General features: G+C 44.3%; 1 protein-coding gene and 1 pseudogene across 2 annotated transcripts in view; one reads left to right on the top strand and one right to left on the bottom strand.

Moving 5' to 3' along the window:
- Window positions 1-23,230, bottom strand: part of Oca2 (OCA2 melanosomal transmembrane protein) — a 263,060-nt gene extending 239,830 nt beyond the window's left edge. For both annotated transcript variants that reach the window (XM_004661944.2, XM_045146469.1), the window contains exons 1-2: window positions 23,114-23,230; window positions 1,425-1,690 (exon numbers count right to left, since the gene is read on the bottom strand). In XM_004661944.2, the coding sequence (XP_004662001.2) occupies window positions 1,425-1,672 (248 nt within the window). In that variant the 5' untranslated portion in view covers window positions 1,673-1,690; window positions 23,114-23,230. The remainder of the gene's footprint in view (window positions 1-1,424; window positions 1,691-23,113) is intronic.
- On the top strand, window positions 6,338-7,771 carry LOC101594282 (annotated as a pseudogene).

Below are 23,230 nucleotides of genomic sequence, written 5' to 3'. Positions count from 1 at the left end.
AAGACATGATGGCCAGAGCATGAAGAACATGGTCACATTGCTTCCACAGCTGAGAGGTAGAAAGGGATGAATTCTAGCCCTCAGTTCACTTTCTCCCTCTTCATATATTCAGGCCCCAGCTTATAGAATGGCATCGCCTACATTTAGGGTGGGTCTTTCCACCTCAATTAACCCTAATCCAGAAAAGTCCTCACAGACATGCCCAGAGATTTGTTTCCATGGTAATTCTAAATCCTGTCAAGTTGACAACCAAGATTGACCATAACACATAGCAACTTAAAGTCTTACCATTTTCAAAATATGAGCATATACTATTAAGTGACACACATACACAGTAAAAGCCTAAGTATGTGCATCAGTATGCTGCCCCTGGAATGGGAGAAACAAAGAACACACCACAATGCAGAGACTTCTGTGTTTTCCACTTTCTAAATGAGGGAGAGATCATGGTACTGTATAGGTTAGGAATCTGGTTAAGCCACAATACCCTGAGCAAATTTATCGTCTGTAAGGACGAGGGTCCCCAATTGACAAGGAAATCAATCCATCCTAACTCAAACACAGTCATTCATAACAAGATAATTTTAGCATTATCAGGAGTTGTGTATTGTATGCTAGTTTCTTGTTGCTAGGACAAAATAACCAACCAAAAGTAGATTATGGAAGGAAAAGGCTTATTCCAGTTTACCATTTTAAGAAGTTATTTTGAGGAGAAGCATGGCAGCAGCTGACAGCTACTGTCATACCTTCACATCAGCAGTGAGAAAACAGAGCAAAAACACCCAGAAGAACTGAAAAATCTCACAGCCCACCTCCCAGTGACACACTTTCTCCAGCAAAGTACCACCTCCTAAGGAATTACTGTATCTTTTATCTGAACAGCATTACTAAATGAAAATTAAGTATTCAAACATAAGAGTCTATTTTACATTCTAATAACAGGTATAAACTGAAAATTATAAAGTTAGCATGTGAACATTGACATATAAAATCTACTGTCTCTACATAAGCAAATATTTAAAGATCTATCAAAAGTTATTCTTCTGTATATTGATCTAGGGTTTTCTGATATAAAAGAAACAATGTTCAACTAAGTCATATGCTATAATTATGGAAAAAAAGCATGTTTAAAGATACAGATACATAGATGCTTTCCAAAAGCATGCAGTAGCTTCATTAATATATACAATGCTAGTTCCTTTTTCTACAAACCCTCTTTTCCATTTCTATCATCTTTTAGAGCTAAGTTTGTCATATTTTTTTTAATACCCACTTTTCTAAAATAGGTCAAGTAAGAGATTAATGCTGGAAACATTTTTGCAAAATTTCTAGAATCTTTTCCCATGAAATTAAGGGGACTATATCCATGAAAACTCAGTATTTTTGAGCTCCATATTTATAAGATAAAACTATTTTGAACTCACCTTCCCTCTGTGGGAAATGACCCAAAATCTTTGTACTCAGGAAGAACACAGAGGCTCTGCCCAGCAGCCTGGCTGGGGTAGTGGCTGGAGAACTCTGTCTGGCAGTGACTGCAGTTTCTGGTGGTAGGTCTGTCTGACTGCAGCCCTCCAGGGCCTGTGCCAGCAGGTACAGGTGACAAAGATGTCTGATGTAGCTCCACCTGCAGCATAGCAGAGGCCAGCCCGCCGTCTTTGTTCTCTAGGTGCATGTTCTGTTCTCAGTCTCTCTATGGTCAAATGGAAAAGAAATTGCTCACTATTGATGAAAAGCAAACTTAGAACATAATTTGCACCTGACAAAATCCATACTACTGGGTAATATAACAGGAAGCCCATGTATAACACAGCCCTTCCAGTGTACCAGTATTCAAAGATCACACAGAAAAGAGTATGCTTGTCTCATGGGTTCAACATCTCAGCACATTCCATACTAGCAAAGACCTAACTGTTCTTCAATAGAACATAGTAAAGTAAATGGTAAGGAATTTATAGTATGAAATATTGTACAACCATAATTAATACTCTGAATTCTAGAAGGATGTGTATTAATATTGGGAAATATTAAGGATATAATAAGAGGGCTGGAGAGATGGCTTAGCAGTTAAAGCACTTGTCTGCAAAGCTAAAGGACCTCAGTTCAATTCCCCAGTATCCACGTAAGCCAGATGCACAAGGTGGCATGTGCATCTAGAGTTCATTTGCAGTAGCTGGAAGCCCTGGCGTACCCATTCTCTTGCTCTCTCTCTCCCCCTCTCTCTCTCTCTTTCTCTCTCTCTCTCTCTCTCCCTCTTCCCCTCTCTCAAATAAATAAATAAAAACAAAAATAAAGAATATTAAAAGGACAATTGATACACTGTGATGATTTCATTGAAAGCAACATGAATAAATTACATACATATGTATGTTACCTTTCTCATTGCTGGGACAAAATACCTGACAATCAGTTTAATCACAACCCATCAAAACATAAATCTAGAGGCTACAGAGAACTCAGCACTAAATGAGACTGCCGATGGGCTTTCCACAACATTGCAGAAAAGGGGCTGGAAGATTGTAAGAGCCAAAGAGTGGGTAGGAATACCCTGAGGCACAGTCCCACAGGGACTGACTGAGGCTCTCATGACCCCAATGAATAGCATAACCCCACTGAGGACGGCCCCAGGGAAATAGGAATTGTGGTGAAAGGATAAGAGTATAACTTGCTACAATATATATAAAATAAAAATGTTTGGCAGGTGTGGTGGCACACACCTTTAATCCCAGAACTCGAGAGGCAGAGGTAGGAGTATCACTGTGAGTCCAAAGCCAGACTCAGAAGAAAAAATTAATTAATTTTTAAAAATCAGTTTAAAGGGCTGGAGAGATGGCTTAGCGGTTAAGCGCTTGCCTGTGAAGCCTAAGGACCCCAGTTTGAGGCTCGGTTCCCCAGGTCCCACGTTAGCAGATGCACAAGGGGGAGCACGCTCTGGAGTTCATTTGCAGAGGCTGGAAGCCCTGGCACGCCCATTCTCTCTCTCTCCCTCTATCTGTCTTTCTCTCTGTGTCTGTAGCTCTCAAATAAATAAATAATTTTTTTTTTTAAATCAGTTTAAAGGGCCAGGCATGGTAGCACATGTCTTTAATCCCAGCACTAGGGAGGCAGAGGTAGGAGGACTACCATGATTTCAAGGCCACCCTGAGACTACATAGTGAACTCCAGGTCAGCCTGGGCTAAAGCAAGACCCTACTTAGAAAAAACAAATAAAAGCCAGGCGTGGTGGCACACGCCTTTAATCCCTGCACTTGGGAGGCAGAGGAGTTTGAGGCCGCCCTGAGACTACATAGTTAACTCCAGGTCAGCCAGGACCAGAGTGAGACCCTACCTCAAAAAACTGAAAAAAGCCGGGCGTGGTGGCGCACGCCTTTAATCCCAGCACTCGGGAGGCAGAGGTAGGAGGATCGCTGTGAGTTCGAGGCCACCCTGAGACCACATAGTGAATTCCAGGTCAGCCTGGGCTAGAGTGAGACCCTACCTCGAAAAACCAAAAAAGAGGAAAAAAAAAGAAAAAGAAAAAGAAAAGAAAATCAAATAAAAAAAAATTAGTTTAGGGCTGGAGAGATGGATTGGTGGTTACGGTGCATTCCTGTGAAGCCTAACGACCCATATTGAACTCTCCAGATCCCATGCAAGGCAGACACACAGGTGGCACAGTGTGCAAGGTTGCATATGTGCACACGATGTCACACACATCTGGAGTTTGATTGCAGAGGCTGTAAACCCTGGCATGCCTATTTTCTTTCTCTTATAAAAATAATAATTTTTAAATATTTTATTTTTATTTATTAGAGGGGGGAATGGGAGAACCAGGGCCTCCAGCCACTGCAAACGAACTCCAGACACATGTGCCACCTTGTGCATCTGGCTTATGTGGGTCCTGGGGAATAAAACCAAGGTCCTTTGGCTTTGCAGACAAGTGCCTTAACCACTAAGCCATCTCTCCAGCACCTTAATTTTTTTAACTAAAAAAATTTTATATCAGTTTGAGAGAGGAAGGTTTTATTTCAGCTCACATTGAAGGTTACAGTCCATCATATTGGGGAAGGCATGGCTGCGGGAGCTTGAAGCAGCTGATCACTTCTAATCATATTCAGTTGACAATGTGACAAAGTAGAGTGATAAGGATTCAAACTTGCTTTCTTCTTTTTATTCACTCTAGGATCCAAGTCCATTACACGGAGCACCATGAAATGGTGCTGTCCACAGTTAGGTAGGGCCTTCCTTCCTCAAATAACCTAATCTAGAAACTCCTATACAGATATTTCCACAGATGTGTTTCCATGGTGATTCTGAATCCCATCAAATTGACACAATTAATAATCACAACTCCACCACTTGTCAACTTCATATCCAAATATGTCATGTTTAAGTCATAACTTTCCATCTTTTGCCCCATAGATTAATGGTCATGTTGTAATGCAAAATGCATTCAGTACAATTTCAAAAGTCTCCTATGGTAGTTTGAATAGATGCCCCCAATAGATTCAGGATTTTATTAAAACTTCTTAGATTTCCAACTAGCTGGCTAGAGGAGGTGTGTGGTGATTTGATTCAGGTGTGCCCATAAACTTAGGCGCTCTGAATTCTAGGTCCCCAGCTGATGGATATTTGGGAATTAATGCCTCCTGGAGGAAATGTACTGTTGGGGGTGGGGTTATGGGTTTTATAGCCAGTTTCCCCATGCCAGTGTTTGGCACACTGTCCTGTTGCTATTGTCCACCTTATGTTGGCCAGGGGGTGATGCCCACCCTCTGCTCATGCCATCATTTTCCCCTGCCATCATGGAGCTTCCCCTCGAGCCTATAAGCCAAACTAAATCTCTTTTTCCCAGAAGCTGCTCTTGGTTGGGTGATTTCTACCAGCAATGTGAACCTGATTGCAACAAGGTGTCACTGGGAAGATCCTGGGGTTCAGCCCTAAGGTGTGGTGACGGTGGATTGTGAATTCCTGCCCAAACATATACAAAGTGCCTGAGTTCTGCCTGGAATTCCTATAAGTGTGCTTGAGCGTGGTATGGCTTTTGGAGTTTTTGGCTTGGGCCTTCTCTCTCTGTGTTTGGTCTTTTAAGAAGGGGTCAACTTCTTCTACCATTATGGAATGTCCCCTGGGTCTGTACGCTTCAATAAATATCCCTTCTTCCATAATGGTGCCTGGCTTGGAAGTTCATCTCAGCAAACTTGAAGCTGTCTTCTACAGAAATTGGTACTGAGGAGTGGACTAAGATGAATCTAACCATGTGGATTTTGGTCTTTTGGAGAAATGAGCATGGACTTGGTGTTTGCAACCTTCTGGAGTGGTAAGTCAAATATTATGGACTATTCTTTAAGAATTTGAAAAATGCTAAGCACAGAGAGAATTGAACTTGGAGGCTTGGCTTATGAACTTTCTAAGGGCAAGGAATGACTGCAGAGAACTTTGTTGGAACTGAGTTACTGGCATAAGGGCTGGCTGCATTCTGCTGCCCAGGCCCAGAGATTTTGATCAAAGTTAACTTTGTAATGGACTGATATGCTTGGATAATGATATTGGACGGAGATAAATATTTAAGATTTTAAGTTGGAAAATCTCAAGCAAGTTAAAATTACTGGCACTGGGACTGGTTTTAGGTTGCAGAAGCTGCTATTGTCAAACATATTAGCAACCTTAAGGAAAATAGCCCAACTTCTTTACACTAAAACAATGGAGAAGATGCCTGAGGAAAAACTTTGATAAAAATACAAACTCTTGGGCTGGAGGGATGGCTTAACAGTTAAAGTGCTTGCCTGCAAAGACTAAGGACTCATGTTTGACTCTCCATATTCCATGTAAGCCAGTCGCACAAAGGTGAGGCAACCGCAAGGTCACACTTGCCCACTAGAAGGCACAAGCATCTGGAGTTTGATTGCAGTGGCTGAAGTCCTGGTATGCCAATTCTCTCTCTCTCTCTCTCTCTCTCTCTCTCTCTGTCTGTCTCGTGTGTGTGTGTGTGTGTGTGTGTGTGTGTGTATCTCATTAAAATTAAAAAAAATAATAATCATTGCAAACTCTTTTGGAAAGAGGTGGCTGGAGAAGGAACCCATTATTCAAGGTCATGATTCCTTTCCTCCTTGAATTAAGAATATGGCTGTGTCCTACTCAGTTGGCATTTCTTTCAGAAGTATGAAAAATATGTGAAGTGGTCATGAAATGGACAGTTTCAGGAGCTGCTGCTGACACCTGGCATATAGGCAGGGTGTTATGACCCTTATGAATAGGCTGGAAGAGCCTTTGGAAGATGGACCATGGCTTACATAGAGAGCTGAAGATGTTTTGGATACAGAGACTGTGCAAGGGCTACCATGGAGGCTGTTGGCTAAAGATGAAAGTTTTCCCCAGCTACTCAACCCAGCTGGAGGGGCAGGATGGGAAAATCCAGGGACTTTCAGTCCCTGGTTATGGTATTGGACTTGAACTGGAGAATGTTTTGATGTTTGATGTTTGCTTGATGGTTATTGAGTTTGCATTGTTCCACTCTCTCCCTGTCATGCCTTATATCCATTGAAAATGTTTACTCTGTGCCTTTATATGTTGAAGAATACAACTTGTTTGATTTTACAGGACTCACATCCAAGAGACAATCTTAAATCTTAGATGAGACTTGGAACTTTGGAACTATCTTAAGTTGGTACAGACTATGGGATACTTTGAAATTGGACTGAGCAGTTTACAGTGTGATATGGTTATGAATCTACTGGGCACCAGGGACAAAACCTGGTAGTTTGAATAGATGCTTCCTAATAGATTCAGGAGTTTATGAAAGCTTCTTACATTTCAAGCTACCTGGCTGGAGAAGGTATCACTGGGCAGATCCTAGGGTTCAGCCCTAAGGTGGTGGTGGATTTGGAATTCCAGGCTGAAGATATGCAAAGTGCCTGAGTTCCACCTGGAATTCCTAAGTGTGCTGTATGGTGTCGCTTTTTTTTTTTTTTTTTTTTTTTTTTTTTTTTTGGCTTGGGGCTTCCCTCTCTCTTTGTTTGGTCCTTTTAGAGGAGGCCAACTTATTCTGCCATTATGGAACTTCCCCCTGCATATCTGTAGGCTTCAATAAATATTCCTTCCTCCATAACTGTGGCTGTTATGGAAGTTCATCTCAGTGGCCTGAAGCTGTCTACTACATCCCCCTAGTCTTTAAAAGCCCCAGTGCTATTTAAAAGTGAAAGGACAGGGTCTCTTCTGTGACTCCTGCAAACTCCCTAACTATGAGATCCAATAACATCAAAAGGCAAGTTACAGCGCCCGCCGCTGGGCAGCTAGGGATGGAGCAGGTCTGAGCCGGGGAACACACGGGGCCGCGCAGGGCGGAGAGCGCATGTCTTCCAGATTGATCCCAGCACCAAGAAGAACTGGGTGCCTTTTTCCTACTACGATGTCACCCGGAACCGGATCATCAGTGTCGAAGGAGCCAAGGTGATCATAGACAGCACAAGCACCCCAAATAGGACTTTCACCCAAACCTCTCAGAAGTTTGGGCAGCGGGCTGACAGCCGAGCAAACACGTGTTTGGTGTGGGATTCTCCTCTGAGCAGCAGCTGACAAGGTTTGCAGAGAAATTCCAGGAGGTAAAAGCTGCCGCCAAGCCAGCTCGAGACAAGTCCCCGGAGAAAATCGAGGCTCCAGTAGTCTTTCCCAGGCCTCCGGCGTCCAGGGAGCTGACCCCGGAACCGACCCGCGCCCCGCAGCTGACCGCAGCGCTGCAGGAGCGAAGGAAAAGGCAGCTGCTCTCTATTTGCTGAGACGAGAATGGGCGGGCTAGAAGTGGTGAGGACACAGGGAGAAGGAGAAACACCCAACTGAAGAGGAGCTGCGAGAAAAGGAGACGGAGTTGAAAGGCCTCCGAAAACAACGTGAAATCACACCTCAGCTCGAGTCAGAGCGTGACCACGTCTCTGAGAAGTTACAGGCAGCAGAAGACCATCAAAACTTGGAAGACAAAGGGCGGTCATTGAAGAGAGTGGATACCCGCAGCGCCCCGTGAATGGGGAGTTGAAGAGCTTCCTGGAAGTCCTGGGCCGAAAGATTGAGGACCTCCTTGACCTTCCGCTGAGGCCTGTCCAAGTTGGGCACAGACAACTAGGACTGGGGTCCTGGGTCTTACAGGCACGTTCCCAGAGTGAATGTGAGACAAGTTCGCGATGCTTCTGTAAATGCAGGTGCATTTTGTCGTGTTTCCAAACCAGTTGTGCCGTCCACTCACTCCTCTCCAGAACAGAAATCTCTTAAAATGTTTTTTTTTTAATTATTTATTTATTTATTTGAGAGCGACAGACAGAGAGAGACAGGTAGAGGGAGAGAGTGAAAGGCCCAAGAATTCAGAAGCTCAGAAATACTATCACGCTCCAAAGGGAGCTTAAGCGGGCCACCTGCATACCTCAAACTCCAGGTTTTACTCTCTGTCAGAAGCAAGTAAAGAATCCCTCTTCTCATTGTATCAGAGCCCACTCCTAATATAAAACTAGGTAAAAGGGCATGAGATAGCCCTCAAGGATGGGAAATGAGTAATAAAGTGAACCACTTATTTGGTTTCTGTAAATAGCCCACACTGTAAGCCTTAGTAGCCTACACTGTAAGCCTTAGTAACTCGCACCATAGGCTGTAGCAGCCTGCCTCAGACCACCAAGGTCATAGGAGGCTGATACCATACTCTGTTACCCCCACCTAAGGAATTGCACAAGTGCTGACCTCCAAGGTCACAGGAGACTGATACCACACTCTGCTACTCCCACCCAAGGACCTGTGCAAACGCTGACCACCAAGGTCATAAACTAATTGGCTTAGAAACTATGGGGTGGCACCAACTGACTGGCTAACACCCTGCGGGGCTCCTAATATTAGAAAATGATTGGTCTAAGGCACAGGCTTTGTTAGAAACCCTATAAAAACTGTCCTGTTCCTGCATTCAGGGCTCTGCAGTCCTCTACCCCTGTGCGGTGTACGACTGTGGGCCCCAGCGCGCTTGGAATAAAATCCTCTTGCAGTTTGCATCAAGACCGCTTCTCATGAGTGAGTGATTTGGGGTGTCGCCTTATCCGGGCAGAGCGTGGGGACCCCCTGTGGGGGTTTTTTCCTACAAGAGAGAGAATGGGCGCGCCAGGGCTTCCAGCCTCTGCAAACGAACTCCAGACGCGTGCGCCCCCTTGTGCATTTGGCTAACGTGGGACCTGGGGAACCGAGCCTCGAACCGGGGTCCTTAGGCTTCACAGGCAAGCGCTTAACCGCCAAGCCAGCTCTCTAGCCCAGAACAGAAATCTCTTACTTTGGCCTTGTGAGGCTGTGGACAACTGGAAGCTTAAGACTCAGGAGTCCAGAACTTGATCTACCCTAAACGTTTACGCAGTCAGGGCAGGGATGTTTATATATTTCTTTAAGGACTGTTGCAATCCTATTAACTGGGGAAAACAGAATTTTCTAATCCAGATATCAGTATCTTTTACAACAGGCCAGTGCACTCCTCTTATGGAGTAGCATTCAGAGGAAGTGACTGTCCATGGGCAGATGGAAGGAACATCTCTCTGTAAAAATGTGATGCTTTAAAGTCGAGACTTATCTGAAGAATGATAACAAGAATCTTGTGGGTGCATGTTCTGGCATGGGTCTACTTGCATCTGCTAGATCCCATCATCCTCCAGTTTGCATTGCGACAATGTTCCTTCTCTTAATTTCTGAGCAGGTGCTTGTGCTTTGGGAGTGGCATGCAGTGACGGTGCTTAGCACAGTGCCAGGCACAAGATAGGTGCTTTAATAAACATTTGTTCAGTTAAACGTTAAAAAAAAAAAACACCAAGTTACATACTTCCTATGTATACTAGTACAGAATAAACCATTCCAGAAAGGAGCAATTGAGGTAGTACAAGGAAATATAAGACCAGAAAAGACCAGAATCCAGCCTGACAAACTCCAAATCTTGCATTTCCAGTTCTCGCACCTGGAGCTTGTGATGGGATCATTCAGGCTCCAAAAGGCTTGAGTATCCCCACCCCTCAATCTCTACTTCCTGTATCGCACATAGCTTTTCTCTTGGGCAGCTCCACTCTGAACTCAAAGCCAATGTTTTATGGTTCTGGCATTACCAACAGTTCATCTTCATAGCTTCATGTAGTACCTCTCAGGAATCTTTGCAGGGACTCCTATCCTGCCACACATCCTTAACTTCTGTGGTTCTCTGGAACTGTGGAGCAAGATCCCATGATCTCTTTAATTTTACATATTTTATGCATCTAAAAATAGTACTACATAGACAATGCTGCCAAGTTCTGCTGCCAGCTTGTGATGTAGCTTGCCCCCTTGTACCAGCTGAGCTTATATGCATTCCAGAATGACCTTTGTAAAATACTTCCCTAGGTGGTTGTGTTTGAGTAGAGAATCCCTTCAAATTAGGCTTTCTTCCTTCAAGTAAATTTGGTTCTTCACAAGATGAAGCCTCTTATAGGTGGGGTTTTGCCCTCACGATACCTTTCCTATTGTTCCAGTGCAATGAAGGAGATTTCCCCAAAATGATATTGATCTCTTTAAAGATCACAGATGCTTTCTCATAACCAACCTGAATGCTACCCTATTTTGAGATTTCCTTCACCAAACAAATTAGTCCATTATTTTTGATTTCAGCATCATTCAAGTTGTCAGAACATGGACAGAATGCAGCCAGGCTCTTTAACAACATGTAAGATGAACTGCCTCTGGCCCAGTTCTTGATACAGACTTTATTCCCCTATGAAACCTCAGGGCTAGGTTTCCATTGTCCATGGTTCTCTTAAACATTCTTGTCTTCCAGGCTCCTACTAAAATGGCCAATTAAGCTGCACTTATAGAATTAAAGGACTTTCATAGCCCAGAGTTCCAAGTTTCAAAGGGCTATGAAATATATGGTCAGGTTTATTATAGCAATGGCCTCACTTCTCAGTATCAATATTTTGTGTTAGTTATCTTTATCACTGCTTAGACAAAATAGCTGGCAAAAATCAATTTAAGAGAGAAATGATTTCTTTCAGCTTGAATTTTGAGGTCACTGTCTACCATGGCAGGGAAGGGATGGCAGCAGTAGCTCAAGGCAGCTGGTCACCTTCAGTCCACAGTGACAGAGCAGAGAGGGACACATGCTCATGCTCAGCTCACATTTTCCTTTTATTTCAATTGATGGAATGCTGTTACCCACAGTTAAGGTGGGTCATCACACTTCAAGTAAAGTAATCTTTCACAGGTATACTCAGAAATGTGTTTCCATGGTGATTCTAAATCCCACCAAGTTGATAAGATAAGATTAACCATCACAGCATAGAATAACAGAGCAAAAAGAAACATGCTTCAAAACTCAGCTACATCTGGAAAGTGGTAGTACTGACAACTAGAGCTATTTCCTTTTTGTCTATGCTATTCTTTTCACAATTTTTATGTATAGTAAATTAACATCATTGCACTAAGAATATAATAGCTATTAGGGCTGGTAAGATGGCTTAGCAGTTAAGGAAGTTGCCCGCAAAGTCTAAAGACCCAGGTTATATTCCCCAGTACCTACATAAAGCCAGATGCACAAGGTTGCACATGCCTTTGGAGTTGTTTGCCCATTCTCTCTCTCCATCTGCCCCCCTCTCTCTCTCAAATAAATAAATAGATAAAATTTTAAAAAGAAAATAGCTATTATAAAAATGAAAAACATTGTTTAATGTATGGTGTCCTACCATGTTGAGGGTTATATTTTAAACCATTTGCCACATTATTTTTTTTCCCATTTTTCATCCCATAAATTGATCAATGAGCTTTAGTTTTGTTGTCAGATGTTAGCTTTATTGTCAATGTTCTGGGAAGCCAAGGGTCCCTGTGTGCCTTAGTTCAGTAATCTTATAATGTTGTGAAGCAAAGGTGTGTGCTATGGCTAAAATTATTGTAGCACATACATTCACCACTTCTGATTCATATGCAGCACACACAGTGCCCTTAGAAACAGAATTCATCGATTCAAGCTGAGTGGGGGTTCAGCAAGACTCAAAGCAAGTGCAAGATAAGCATGTAATATCTACAACAAAGCAAGCTAATGTTACTATTTGAATCTAGAATGTTCACCAAAGGACCATAAACCACAGGCTTGGTCTCCAACTGTTGCAGTAAGCTTTGCATTGCTGGCAGAAAACACCCGACCAAGAGTAGCTTGTGGGAGGAAAGGGTTAATTTTGGCTTACAGACTTGAGGGGAAGCTCCATGATAACAAGAGGAAATGATGGCATGAACAGAGGTGGACATCACCTCCTGGCCAACAACAGGTGGACAATAGCAGCAGGAGCTTGTGACAAACACTGGCAAGGGGAAACTGCCTATAATGCCCATAAGCCTGCCCCCAACAATACACTGCCTCCAGAAGGTGTTAATTCCCAAATTACCATCAGCTGGTGACCTAGCATTCAAAACACATTAAGTTTATGAGGGACACCTGAATCAAATCACCACACCAACCCATGGTGTTATTAAGAAGTGTTATAACCTTTCAAAAGTAAGGGCTACTAAAAGGTCTTTAGGTCTTTGGGAGCATGCCCTTGAAGGGAGCAATGTAAACTCGGGCCCTCCATTCTCACCCTTTTACTTTCTGGCCATAAGGTGAGAGTTTTGCTTTGCCATGTTTTCCCACAATGACGAGCCACCACAAACAAAAGCAATGAACATAACTCATCATGAGCAGAAGCCAATAAAACTATGAGCCAAAAGAAACCTTTTTCCCTTTACAATGTGATTACTTCAGATATTTGCTATAGTGATAGAAAGATGATGAACACAACCAGGACATTGATAGCTGAGAGGCCACACTGCCTAGACTTATTTCAAATACAGAAAGATACTGGAGGCTGGGGGATGCCTTAGGGGGTAAAGTGCTTGCTATGCAAACGTGAAGATCTGAGTTCACATCTGCAATATCCACATAAAGTGCTAGGCATGGTGGAATGTACTTGTAATCCTAGAATTGGGAAGGCAGAGACAGAAGATCATGGGGTTTGCTGCCTACCTTGTTTAACCAAATTGGGGAGTTTTGGGCCCAATGAGAGACACTGTCTAAATAAATAAAGTAGAGAACCATAAAGAAAGACAGCCATCATCACCTGCCTTCCACGTGCACATACATACATACAAGCATGCATATATACATGGATCAAAACCACACAGATATACACATGCAAAAAAAAAAAAAAAAGATAACTGGCATTGAAAGAAACCTAAATAACCAAGGAAATCTAAACATCCATTGTATCCTACTTTGGCTAGCCACGTATGCTTAAAACAACTTACAAATCAGTATGCCAAAGACAGTTCTGGTAGAATATACTCAAATCAAAAAGTGAAATGAGCTGAGAAGGCAGGGGTAGGAGGATTGCTAGCCTGAGATTACATAGTGAACTCCAGGTCAGCAGGGCTAGAGCAAGACCTTTCCTTGAAAAAAGAAGTGAAATGAATCATTTGAACTTGAGGCATACAGTGCCTCCACTCTATGGTAAGAACAAACTACATATGCACATGTATATGGTAAAGCACAAACTGTGAGACTTCACTGATTCCACATGTGAAAATATGCTTCTCTGTACCTAAAACAAACATGCATTATATAAAGTTTATTCTAACAATTTAAAATTTTAATTTCTTTACTAAGAATAATAAAAATTAAATAACTTTTTTAAACATCATAACTAGCTAGCCATGGTGGTTCACACCTATAATTTTAGCTCTTAGGAGGCTGAGGTAGGAGGATTATCACGAGTCTGAGACCAGGCTATAGAGTGAGATCCTGTACCAAGAAAAAAAAAGCTAAATAAGAATAAAGCACCACAACAAGTCAAGAGAGAAAAATCATAGATAAAAGGAAAAGGCCATAGTGTAGCCTTATTAAAGGCATTTTCCCTGATTTTTGATCAAATAACCCCACTTATGTAATTAATCCTGATGAGAGTTTAGAAGGGTATCCTCTTCTACTCAACAAATCAAGACCATTCTCATCTCCTCTTCTTAAACACCCCAACTCTTCCAGGACACAGTAATGGGATGGTCATAGACCATATGACTCCTCCCACCCCAAATTCATATATTGAAATCCTACCTCTCTGTGATGGTATTAGAGTATGGTCTTTGAGAGGATCTAATGAGGTTGCTGTGAAAGGGGTCAGTGAGTTGTGAAAGTTGTCATGAAAGAATCAGTGTCCTGAGAGCTTTCAGGACACTGACAGAAGACTCCATGTGTGGACCAGAAAGGGTCCTCACCAGACACAAATCCATAAACATGCTTCGAACTTTGACTTTCCAGCTTCCCAAACTGTGAATAGTAATGGGAATTTGTCCTTTAAGTCAATATAATATAACATATTCATGCAACAGAATAGTCAACAATAAGAAAAAATGATGTATTTACGCATGCTACTAGATGGATGACTTTGTAAACATTATGGTCAGTGAAATAAGTCAGACACAAAGATCTTTTATTACCTAATTCCATGTAATCTTCAGAATAGGCAAACCTACAGGGGCAAAAAGGAGATGAGTTGCTGCATAGGACAGGTGGTTGGAGAGAAATGAGAAGTGCTCACACATATTAGGTTTCCTTTTGGGTCAAATTTTAGGTCAAATGTCCTAAATTTGATTGTGGTGATGGTCTTCCAAGTGAGTATCCATACATTGAACAGTATACTTTAAGTGGGTAAATTATATGGGATGTCAAACATATAGCTATTAAAAAACCAAGTCAGGTGTGGTGGGACATGCCTTTAATCACAGCACTTGGGAGACAGGAGGATTGCTGTGAGTTTGAGGCCACCCTGTGACTACACAGTAAATTCCAGGTCATCCTGGGCTAATGAGAGACCCTACCTTGAAAACAAAACAAAACAAAAAAACATGAATCAGTAGCTAGGGAGACATTAAGAGCTTATTGTACAAGAATAAGGGCCTGGGCTGGAGAGATGGCTTAGCGGTTAAGCACATGCCTGTGAAGCCTAAGGACCCCGGTTCAAGGCAAGTCCCCAGAACCCACGTTAGCCAGATGCACAAGGGGGCGCATGCATCTGGAGTTCGTTTGCAGTGGCTGGAGGCCCTGGCACACCCATTCTCTCCCTCTCTCTCTCTCTCTCTCTCTCTCTCTCTCTCTCTCCCTGCCTCTTCCTCTCTCTGTCTGTCACTCTCAAATAAATAAAATAAACAAAAAAAATTTTTTTTAAAGAATGAGGGCCTAACAGGGCCTGAGACTGATCAAGTTCAATTCTCCAGCACCCATGTAAACATCTGGGCATGTCCACTCACATTGTAACTCTAGTTTTGTAGCAGACAGAGCCTAAGGAATCATTGGGGCTTATGCTCATTGGTAAGCCAATATAACAGCAACAAAGAAAAAAAAAAAGAAAACAAATAGCATTTCTGGGTTGAGAGAGAGACTCTGACTCAAGAAAATATGTTCATAAGTGGAGACACCCAACATTCTCTGGCCTCCACACATGTATGTATAGATCATGCACATCTACACACATACACACAACACCACACATCACTACACATATACTCTACATACACACATGCTCCACCCCCCCCAAAAAAAAGAACACCAATCAATTCAATCTACCATATCAACCAGAAGCTGTTCATGGAAGGGAAAGGGCTTAATTCAACTTATTGTTCCAATGGGAAGTTTATCATGGTGGGGAAAGCATGGCAGAAGCACACCGCCGGCATCTGAGCATCGCATCAGCAGGGAGCAAATGGAGCAGGGCACTGAGTGCTGCTTGTCCAGCCAGCTCTCTCCTCTCCATACAGTCCAAGCACCCAGCCCACAGGATAGTTCCACCACACTCAGGATGGGTTCTCCCACCTCACCCAATCTAATCTAGAAAACCCTAACAGATATGCCAAGAAATTTGTTTCTGTTGTGATTCTAAATCCTGTCAGATTGATAACCAGAGATTAACCATCATACAAGACACTTACCAAACACGTTGGCATGAATAGCTCAACAGTTAAAGGTGCTTGCCAGCCTAGGTTCAATTCCCAAACCACCTATGTAAGCCAGACACAAAAAGTAATACAAGTGTCTGGTGTTTGTTTGCAGAAATAAAAGATCCTGACAGAGAGAGAGAGAGGGAGAGGGAGAGAAAAGAGAGAGAGAGTGGTAAATTAAGTAAACATATTGGTGAGAACATAAGGTAGGTAAGTTAGAGGAAAGCAGAAAAATCTGTGCCATCAGTTTCTGATGCTATCTGATGACATTTTTAGCTTTTGGTTTGATAGAAACTAGTGGTCTATTATATTAATATGTTATAAAGATTCTCCCTGATAGTTGAGAGAATAAGAGAATGTTATGTCAGATACAAAATGTGGACACTAAATAGCTACTAAGGGGACTAAAAGATGGAACAAGGTAATTTGGCTCTGGGTCAGCAGCATTCAAGTCTCTAGTCATGAACTTCTAATCAATCAGCTAATTAGAATCTTCAACATAGGAATGGCCTTTTTCTTGGAACTTGAGTTTATACCAAACAATTATACTCCTGGATATCAATCTCAATGCATACAGAAGCTGCATCCAAAACTAGAATGAACCCAAACGCCTCTCGGCGGGTGAGTGAGTAAGCAGTGACCATGCCATGAACAATCCTCAGCAATGAAAAGAAACAAAGCATTGATTCAGCAACATTGACAAGAGCACAGAGTAGAAATTGGGAGTGAAAATCAATGGTTCTGTGTGTAAAGCATTCTTGAAATGACAACATTCTTACACTTGTGTGGATACCTACAATCACTTCAGAGTAAAAGGTTTGATCCTAGTCTTCAGAGTCACACAGCCACTGTTTAGATTCTTTCCCCTCCTTTGAGCCAAGTTTCTCAAGGCCAACAGGTTTTCCTCTTCCCATTCTCCCTTGAACCAATTTCTACCAGGCTTCTGTTGTAGTTATTTGCACGTTGCTAGAACAAACACCAGACCAGAAGCAGCTTATGGGAGGAAAGGGTTTATTTCAGGCTTGCAGAATCCAGGGAAACACCATCTATTGCTGAAGAAGCAGGCTCAGTCCTTAGATTCAAAGCAGAGAGAGATCACCAAACAGCCAGTAAACCCAACAGCCAGAGCTCAAACTGCTCTGAACACAGCTAACAGGGCTGGACTATAAGATCCACCCCAGGGACACCTCCTCCAGCAGGCAGCTGGAAACTTGACCTTAATCAAAAATTCCCGAAACTATAGTGGGCAAATAGTCACATTCCAGCCACCACAGCCTGCATGCATCTAGCTTGATGGCTAATGTTCTTCCAGGTTCAGCTTCACTTGACCTCCCAGCAGCCACCTGCAACTGCTGGGCGTGGCCCTGGAACACTTGTAGGGCTACAGTTCTTCCCCTTCTTCTGAACTGCTTCCCCCTGACCTTCCTGACTTTGCCTAGTGACCAGCAGGCTCTCTAGGAGCCTGGCCACTCTCCAGAGATGGCTAACTCCTAGCCAAGCCTGCTCTGAGCTCTATCTCCCATGATGGCCCCTCCACCCCAGCTCAGCACCGTGTGTGCCTGTGCCCTCTGCTCTTGCTCACCCCTTTCTGTGGCATTCTCCCTTCTGGGAGACAAGGTGGCCGCTGCTCACCCTGAGCTCCCTCAACTCATGCAGTCTTCATCTAGTTCTTCCCAACACATTATAAAGTCACCTGTTCCCACCTGGCCATTACCTTTCACATGAGTGAGTGGAATATCCCAGGCCTACCCTAATCTCTAGGGATCCCAATCCTTAGCCTGTCCTCCAGAGGCACCCCAAGACTCTAGCACCAGCCCATCCTCACAGAGGGGCTCCCACCACCTCCATGGCTGATCTTGGACACACAGTCTCAGCTCAGCTGGCCTCCATTGAACAGCATGTGCCTGACCTGCTAGGCGCTCCCCAGAGGTCCACACATGGGAGGACATGGGCTCTGCACAGCGCTAGCTCCCCCTTGCTGGCCACAGTCATCGGCAGAGGTGCTATGGGGCGTTGTTCACCCAGCAGGGCCAGAGTAAAAGGTGCAGCCGGACCCACACCATCTCCCCAAGCCTCAGCTGGGCAGATAGCTCCTGCTGAGCAAACTTCACACCAAAATTACCAAACTGCCCCTCGCATTTTAAGAAAAACAAATAGATGCTGTGGCTTTTCTTAAAAACAAAACAACAACAATAACAACAACAACAAAAAACAAGTGATAGATGGTTCAAACCCAATGGACTCCTCTGGCCTTGGCAGCTGACCCTAAATCATCCACTGTGGCTGCTGCCCGCCCTTCCCTCAGCTCTGTGTCTCCCCCACCCGCCTCGTAGCAGCGCTCTCACCTCCCGCCAGGTCCAGAAAAGGGCCCTGTTGCCTTGGGACGCTCCTGCCATTTCTTTTGTCACCCTCGGCTTTCCTGAGCCCTTTCTTCTCTGTCATCTGTCCCCATACCCTCCTCATCAACCCTGCTCCATCATCTCTCTTGAACATGCCCAGGGCATAGTAGAAGGACTTTTTGGGAAAAGAGTACTGGGAAGGAAGGTGGCCACAATAAAGGCCCAGCACACAAGGTAGGGCACTGTTCACGACCTGACACCTGTCACTGCTAAGGAAACTGAGTCTACTTCTGGGCCCTTTTCTCCATCTGGTGCCCAGCTATCACTGGCTTCTCTGGCTGGGTGAGAGCTGTACTCCCAGATACTCAAGCAGGCCTGCGCAGGGTCTGGGCAGTCTGATGGCTGCAGGAGAGTTGGCTAGGGTGTCTAGGAGTGCTGTGGTTGTTGGATTCCATGGATCAGAGCCTTGGTGCAAAGGGACTGGAGAAAGCAGAAGGGACAAGAAGCAGAAGCACAAGCCACCTACTTGCCCTTGGTACTGCCACCCAGCAAAACCACACTCATCACATTCTTGCTGTAAGGAATAAAACATGATGGTCTGTTTTCAAGATAAAGTGCCTTAAGTAGGTTTAGGCCCTGTTATTGATAAGCAGGGGCATTGACCCCCTGCCAAACCTGCTTATTGGGGTCTCCTAGCTACCCCCACCCAAACCTAAAGCTCAAAGTAGAAAATTAACATTCAAGCTTTCCTAAAACAGCCTGTGGATGTGACAAAGTTCATGCATCTGGAATGGCCTTAAACAAATGGAATATGGGGGGGGGAACTAGCAAAAAAAAGTCTTTGTTAAAAAAATTATAGACATGGGGGCTGAAGAAATGGCTCAGTGATTAAGTCCTTGCCTGCAAAGCCTAATGACCTGTGTTTGATTCCCCAGTGCTCATATAAAAGTCAGATGCACAAAGTGGCACATACATCTGGAGTTAGTTTGCAGTGGCTGAAAGCCCCAGAAGGCATATTTTCTCTCTCTCTCTCTCTCTCTGTCCTTGGAAAACAAATAGAATATAAAAAAGGGAAAAAAATGTAGATGTAAATGTGTAAGGCAGAAAAAGGATACCCTATAGGAAAATCTGGAAACTTAGACAATGCCCTGGGAAAATTGTGACCCTGTAGTACTCAGCCAATGAGGATCTGGAGGAGGGACCTGCACTCATTTTTTTTTTTTTTTGCTCATTTTTATTTATTTATTTGAAAGCAACAGACAGAGAGAGAAAGAGGCAGATAGAGAAAGAGAGAGAATGGGCGCACCAGGGCCTCCAGCCACTGCAAACGAACTCCAGACGCATGTGCCCCCTTATGCATCTGGCTAACATGGGTCCTGGGGAATCGAGCCTCGAACCGGGGTCCTTTGGCTTCACAGGCAAGTGCTTAACCACTAAGCCATTTCTCCAGCCCAGGGATCTGTACTTTAAGGAATGAATGGTTCTTATAACTGTATGGTATGTGCCTGGTCACCAGCAGGGCACTGGCTCTTGCAAGACCATCGTTAAATGCCTCCTTTGTGTCATACTCCATGTCTCAGGTCCCTTCTTTGAGTTTGGGCACGGCATTTGTTCTCAACATTGCTAAGCCAAGTGGCTCATGCTCCTGGGGGTATTGGTGCCTTCCTATCCTATGCCTACACAACATATACATGACCCAATCCCTGAACACAAAACCACAGTGTTACTCTTACAGTAGCAGCACCCCATGTAAAAATGGCTTCATTTTAAGTGTTTGGAACACTTTTTTTCAAGTTCTTTAATCATTTGATACAATAGTGGAAAAAGAATAAGGATGCTGTGAAAACCTTGTGGTTAAAAAGAAATCTCTCTACAGACAATCCACTCCTTCTGTAAGAAGGGTCTAGAATCCTAAGGAAACACCCTGGTTACTAACTATTCCCCTCTATGCTGAGCCTCCAGGGTTGTCTGTGTCTTTGTCTCCATGGACACTGACTGTCCACAGGGCATGGAATGCTCCCCAGACAAGACAGCTGAGTTTGATGCACTCTTTCTAGTTCAAGAAGAACAGGAAAGTGGGAAGAGGAATCCCTGGAGCCAAAAGCTCTGAGGAGGCCAGTCTGTCCCACCAAGAGAAGAATTGAGCAGTCCAGGACACAGCACCAGTCTGGCAGTTTATTCCTTCAAATAGATTTTGTAGCATGTGAATTTGGTTAAAAGGTTTTAGATCATTCAACCAAACAGCATGGTTTTTAATCATTTACACACTGTTTTAAAGAGCCTCTTTAAAATAATACATAAGCCTAGGAGGAGAGCCCGGGTCCACAGGGGAATTGACCTTTCCTCTGTGCCTCAAGAGGTCTTGGAGTGAGGGTCTTTGCTCCCAGGCATCCACCAGCCTCCAGGACAGAGCACACCTCTGGGTAAGAAGAGAGAGTGGGTGCAAACACAGAGCCAGTGCTTAAGCCCCTCTCTCCAACTGGCCCCTGACCCAAGACCCCACATGCAGGAAATGACCCTCTGCCAGCCAGGCTTCAAGCAGGTTTGCCTGGTGCTACATGGGGTGCTGTTGGCTTTCCGTATGTGTCCTGCAGATCAGCGTGGAAACTATGTCACAGAGAGACTCAAGCAGGAGCTGAGTCTGGGCTCCGCACTGCCCTGCAGAAGCCAGCACTCCCTCAGTGGGCTGCAGAGAGAGGGCTGAGACCAGCTGCAAGTCCCACTGCACCTTGCAGGTCTCCGTTACACCTGTCTCCTTGCCCAGTTACTGCCTCAGTACACCCAGAGGGAGCTCTTTGAGTCACATTTGTGCCCTGTACATAGAACACAGACTGAAGTAAGCCATCTTGGTGAGGGTAGCAGGTACCTCACAAGGCACAGGAACTGTTAGACAATTGGAAACACTGACAGAGTTCATAATAAAACCTCCAATAAAACCAGCCAACCATCTAGCTGGAGTCTGGATTCTCCTGTGTCCAGTATAGTGCAGGAGCACCAGGCTCCCTCCTCCAGCTGTCTCCTTCTAGGCCTCCAGCCTCGCCATCTCCCTCCACATTTCTGGGATCCCTTGTCTCATTGCAGACCCACCTCCCTCCTCCCCCAGCTAAAAGTCCTTTCTTCCTTTTTCCAAGAGGCCTTATTTTTACTGATGAACAGGTCCATCTCCCATCTTGTCTCTGTGGACTCAAACATGCTCAAATGCCCTCAGAATTCTAAATCTTCCCATGGCTCTTCACCAGGAACTACTATCCATCCAGAATACACCCATAACCAACTGAGATCCCCCCATTACTTCCCTTTACCCTGCAGATCCATCACTTTCAAAGTGGCCTCTGCTCTGGTCAGGCAGCCACCTTTTGGTAGGCAGGAGCCGGCAATGGCTTTCTTGAACCCACCGCTCAGCTCAGAGCCATCTTTCCCAAATGAACATCTGAGCATACATGTGCCAGGGATTTCCCAGTGAGAACACTGTTGGTCTCCAGTGGCTAGCAAGGGTTCTATCTTCCCAATAATTGCTCATACCCTTGAACCTCAGATAACTGAAGGGTGATAACTCTCTCAAAAAAACAAGAACAGTACTGCCACTTTCTTTCCACCAGTATAATAAAACTTCAGGACCTTACACTCCTCAGTTACCCCTACTTTACACCTGATGGGAACAACGCACTCAAGTGTTTATAAACCCAGTTTGTATTCCTTCACCCCACCCACAGCTTTCACCTATAGTTTCAGATCGAATCTTTATCAGCTTCCATATGAGGCTTGGTATCACTAGGTAGAGTCAAACTCTCACATACCTGGCCCTGTCAGGCCATGCTGCCTGTCCAGCTCAGGTGCCCAAGAAGCAAACCTCAGAGAATGACCTTTGTAGGGAGGCTTGGGTAAACAGCTGCTGTCCATGACGGCCCAAATCTAGGCACTGGAGAGCTAACTGTCACATTGGCCCATCAGTGCTTCTCCCTTCAGGCGAAAGACACCTGCCAAGCTCTTACAAGTGAGAGAGAGGTGGCCAGGACTCTGGTCCTGGCCTGGGTCTATCAACCCAGGACGTACACATGCTCAGCCCCCTGTGCTTCACAGCTGTGTCCTGGAAACGAGCTAGCTGCATGAAAGCACATTTATTTCACTGTGTGCATGACTAGAAGGAAAGACTCGCCTTTGAGTGATTTAATGTTTCTCTCCATTGCATTCCATTCCAAAGGAATGCCTGAACACCAGGCTTCTGTCTCGCTGGAATTCAAGGAGAACACTTACTGTCTATACTTCCTAATTCCTTTTCTCATGACCAGTTTGTCCTGGGAGACAGCCTCCGGGGGAGCTGCAGCTGCAAAGCTCACTGTTAAAATGAGAAATTCTAGGCTGGAGAGATGGCTTAGAGGTTAAGCTCTTGCCTGTTGAAGCCTAAGGACCCCGGTTCGAGGCTTGATTCCCCAGAACCCACGTCAGCCAGATGCATAAGGGGGTGTACACGTCTGGAGTTTGTTTGCAGTGGCTGGAGGCCCTGGTGCACCCATTCTCTCTGTCTCTCTCTCTCTCTCTCTCTCTCTCTCTCTCCCTCTTTCTCTGTCACTTTCAAATAAATAAACAAACAATCAAAATTTTTTTTTAAATGAGAAATTCTAAGTGTGGAAACAAGGATGAAGTGCTCACACCAGCTCCTCCTTCTCACTATGGGCACATTTTTCTATAAAGGAAATATCCTTGTTTCAAAAAGCAAGACCCAGTAAGGCGTGTTGCCCTGCCGGCTCCCAGAATAGACAGGCTTAAACACCTCCCCTTCCCCACTTAACAAAGCACTTGCAATTTACCTGAGGACTTGTTGATCTCTCTCCAACTTTGAAGTCTAGCTCCAAGCTGTGAATGGACCACAGTCTTAGGGATAAAATTTTTCAGCAGCAGCTTGCAGCTCTGGAAGGTTGGGCAGC

The sequence above is a fragment of the Jaculus jaculus genome, chromosome 3, assembly GCF_020740685.1.
Source record: "Jaculus jaculus isolate mJacJac1 chromosome 3, mJacJac1.mat.Y.cur, whole genome shotgun sequence".
Lineage (NCBI taxonomy): Eukaryota > Metazoa > Chordata > Mammalia > Rodentia > Dipodidae > Jaculus > Jaculus jaculus.
This window is presented reverse-complemented; position numbering and strand designations above follow the sequence as displayed.